The sequence below is a fragment of the Apaloderma vittatum genome, unplaced genomic scaffold, assembly GCF_000703405.1.
Source record: "Apaloderma vittatum isolate BGI_N311 unplaced genomic scaffold, ASM70340v1 scaffold16384, whole genome shotgun sequence".
Classification (NCBI taxonomy): Eukaryota; Metazoa; Chordata; class Aves; order Trogoniformes; family Trogonidae; genus Apaloderma; species Apaloderma vittatum.
The window spans coordinates 18,921-22,881 of record NW_009713421.1 but is presented as its reverse complement, the minus strand read 5'-3'; the positions used below and the strand labels follow the sequence as shown (position 1 = coordinate 22,881).

Here is a 3,961-nt window from a genome sequence, read left to right as displayed (position 1 = left end):
AATGATTCACATGACAGGTTTTTCATATCTATGATGTATAATAATCATCTATACTGAGAGTGCAGCCTTGCTGCTGTTTGCACTGTTTACTCAGTCACACACTCACAGCGACAGGTTATTTAGAGTCTGTTTGGGTATCACAGCACAAGTCTGCCCAGGGCAAGCTGATGCTATTACAGTAAAGCATCAGTTTGCATTTCTATTTGCAGGCTGGTAAGATGTTTAGAGCTCAACTAATCAAAGAACTGCTTCAGCTTGCCATGTCCTATATCTGTACCATGTGATGATCACTTTTTTTTTTAAGCACAGAAAAAGCAAAATTTTAACAACTTTGGTATCATCTCCTTTTCTTGACTACAGTTGCCTTTGTTCCTTTCTGAAAAGTTTGAAACTTGCAACTTGCTCATTATCATTACAGTAGGAAGGTGCTTCAAATTAAACATACACGACTGGCTAACCAAGGGCAAAGACATCCGAGGGCACAAATCCCCAATTCTCCATTCAATGAATTAATGAATACAGAAATTAAAGAGAGCAATGTTTCTTTTGTGCCTATCAAAAAAACCATACTGAAAAGACAGCAGAATCATTTCCTATTTTGATTATGTTACATATTCCCAAATTTGCAGCGAACTAATTTCCCAAAGCGTCCCAGACTACGGGCACATTGTCATGCCAGGCACAAAGCCAAAGAAACTGCTCCACGTCAACATGCGTGAAGTCTGTAAATATGAGAACTTAGTTTGAACTCTACACACATCCTCTGTGAAAACTAAGTATTAGAGAGTATCGTAAGCCCAGGTCAGATGTCATGGAGAGCAAAGTAAGAATACAAGTTTCTCAACCTTCTGTCTTACCCAGACAGCATGGCTGTGCAAAGCCTCCCCAAAGCAGGTTGTTTCATCTGGCCTAAAGACAACACAGTGCATCTCAGCAGTTACATCTGAGCTGAGAAGTTGCAAGAACCTGGGTTTCTTGCCAAAAGGCATCCCAGAAACTCAAGACACTAGTGAAAATCAAACGCTAAAAGAAAAAAAAACTGAAACAAAAACACAAAAATATACCCACAAAAAGACCACACCACCATCAGAAAGACTCCACCACCCACTTAGTGCACCTTGAACAAATTTGCGAAATCTGTTGTGCCCACATTAATCTCTGAATTACTGCTTCCTGCACACATAATAAAGCCAATATTTGGTCCCTTACCACAAATAAGCTCAAAACAGTCTTCCTCTGAATCCCACCTCCCATCCCAACAGCCACATAACAAAACATAACCAATGCTTCTTAAAGTTTCCCCACTCCTGTCCCACAAAGAACAACACAGTGAATGAGACTACTTGTATATGTGGTAGGTATAGACTCCTAACTCAACAGCCCAGTAGTCCTCTCGGGTGGAAGGAAAAAAAAAAAAGTTCAACTTCCAGTTGGAGTTAGAGCAGGGATTCGACTCCCATTTTTCTTCATGCAGGGAGAGTACCCATCTATTAGATCAGAGGTTACTCTCACATAGGTGCCTCATTCCAAGAAATCTTTGGCTAAATTTATACATCTCCAATTACAAAGTTTAGTGTTATTAAATCATGGTACTTCAAGAAGGAGTTCATACCACCCGCAAATTTTGTACCACATATACTCCAAACTGCAGACAAAAATAGCCACCTGTGCAAGAAAACAGTATTTATTGAATTCACAAACTGATGCGTGACATTCCAAAAATGAGGATCACAGTTTCAGTAGAATACAAAAATTAGGTACTGCAACATCTTTATTCTTTTTTTTTTAAAGGACAAAAAAAAAAACAAAACTGCTTCTCTCAATTTTATCACACTGAATGGTACTGCAAACCTCTAAGAACAAATACCACAAAGCCCATTCATATCACAACTACATCAGTTTCAACTTTGGCATTAGAAATGCAAACATTTTGAGGGCCAGAGGGAGGAATCAAAGATGAAGCGAGATTACTAACCTTCAGGGTACTGCGGTTGCCAAGCTGGCAGTCCTGTAGCACTGGTTCATATTTTTTCATGAAAGCATCCCAGTGACGGTCACTAACAGTAAAGCTACTTTCATAGCCTGAGGTGACAGAAGAGCCTGCAGACACTGCATTTGAGGAATCTGTAGAATATGAAAATGTTGCATCTGTATCTGAGAGAGAGACAGTCTCACTATCCTGTAGTTTATCATTCATTGTGGTTTCATTTTCATACTCCAAATCCTCACTGGGCCTGGAGAAACAATGCAAAGCTCCCAAGTGTTCACAAGCCTGCGCCATCTCTTCTGGCTTCTGCAGACTTCCTGCAGTGCTGGGGTGCAGAACATACTCAGCCTCCCCGATAGCTGACTTGCCTTCAGCACTGCCTACTCCAGAGGCAGCATTCAGGGAGAGCTGTATGAAGCTGAAACTTGAAATAAAGCTATCACATGCACCAACAGAATGAGAAACATCTCTGTTTTGATATTCACAGTTGTTATTCACTTCTGTCTGATCCAAGGCATACATGTTTGGGGGCCTGCTCATTTTAGCACCCTGGCTTTTCTGCCAGTCACAGCATACAGCAGAAACATCTCCCTTGCTTGTTGCTGTCGCAGGATAAACCACCGTCGCTGTGTTCTCTGACCGTGGGCTCATGCAACATGAAAGATTTTTGCAGTGTCCAGCCATATTTCCAGTAGCGGCCAATGATGTCACCCCACTAGCAGGAACTACAGCACTACTGACTTCTCTGTAGCATAAGAATTCAAAGTTATTTTGACATGGTCTGCATAGAGAGCAGTTCTCAAAGTCCCCACAACACTGCCTGCCATGTTTGCACTCTTCTGCGCCAAAGGGTTTGCAGGCACTGAGGGACTGAAACTCTATCTGTCGCTGAGCTTCTGCCCTCATGTATCCAGGTCTTTTTGACAGTTTCTTTTTACAAAGAGAGACAGCAGGCATTAAGTGGTCCTGACCATCTGGAGAAAAAAGAAAAAAAAGTCATTAAACTGTTTCTGCAGTTTTCTAGGCTTAACATATTGCAGCTTCTGAAAATAATTGTTTCAGGAATTTCAAATAGTGTATCGCTTTCTATTTCAACAAAACAAAGGCACTGACCATGCCACAGAGAGAAGAAAATGTGTTGGTGGAGAATGCTATGTGTATTCATGCACTTTCTGAAGAGCTTGCACCTGCTTTTAAGGGAATTTGATAACATAATCACATCCATTAGGACACAAACCTGGGTACAATGAATCACATTGTCTTCCCTATTCATAGCACCGCTCTGTGCTTCTTCACTCTCATTTTGCTGAGCAGCACACCAAAGCACTGACCTTCTTTAAATCTCTCGGACCCAAAATGATTTTCAGACTTACGAGCACATACAGGATGGCCCTGAATCTGCATCATAAAGATGAGAACCAGAATCAGAAACAATTTTGTGCATAATCTGTTGTTTCTCGTGTCCAGTTTCCTGAGTTCATATCCATGTTTTAGTAGCATTAGCAAGTGATTCAGATTCTGCTTCCAGAACAGATGCGACTCTGTAACACTCCGTGGTGGCAGATGTCAGTCTAATGAGATATTTTATTAAGCTGTCATTTAGATTTACTGCACTACCCGTTGTCCAAAATGTAAAGTTAGAGGAAAAGTTTTTCATGCAGGACCATCAGCCCTAGAAAACTAATACTGCCATATGCTTGGTAGCATTACTGCAGTATTAATATCATTAAGAACAACTTCATTTCCCCACATATGCTTACGTAGATGAAAAGATAAATTTGCTGTTTGTAAACAAGAACAAAAAGAATCAAGGTAAAAAACACAACTAACTTTGAAAGTGAGAGAACAGAATGTGATATCTTGTTATTGTTTTCTGTATGCTTCTATAAATAAACAAAAAAAAATATGGGTGAAATATTACATGGTGAGTACTTTCAGTTTCTTATGGATTTACTGGTAGTCAAAAGGTATTCC

At 40.2% G+C, this 3,961-nt stretch overlaps 1 protein-coding gene across 1 annotated transcript in view; it reads right to left on the bottom strand.

Moving 5' to 3' along the window:
* Window positions 1–3,385, bottom strand: part of DISC1 (disrupted in schizophrenia 1) — a gene marked incomplete at its 5' end in the record, with an annotated part of 72,605 nt that extends 69,220 nt beyond the window's left edge. The window contains 2 exons of the mRNA XM_009868383.1: window positions 1,976–2,961; window positions 3,319–3,385. Of these exons, the coding sequence (XP_009866685.1) occupies window positions 1,976–2,961; window positions 3,319–3,385 (1,053 nt within the window). The remainder of the gene's footprint in view (window positions 1–1,975; window positions 2,962–3,318) is intronic.
* Window positions 3,386–3,961: the final 576 nt, after the last annotated feature.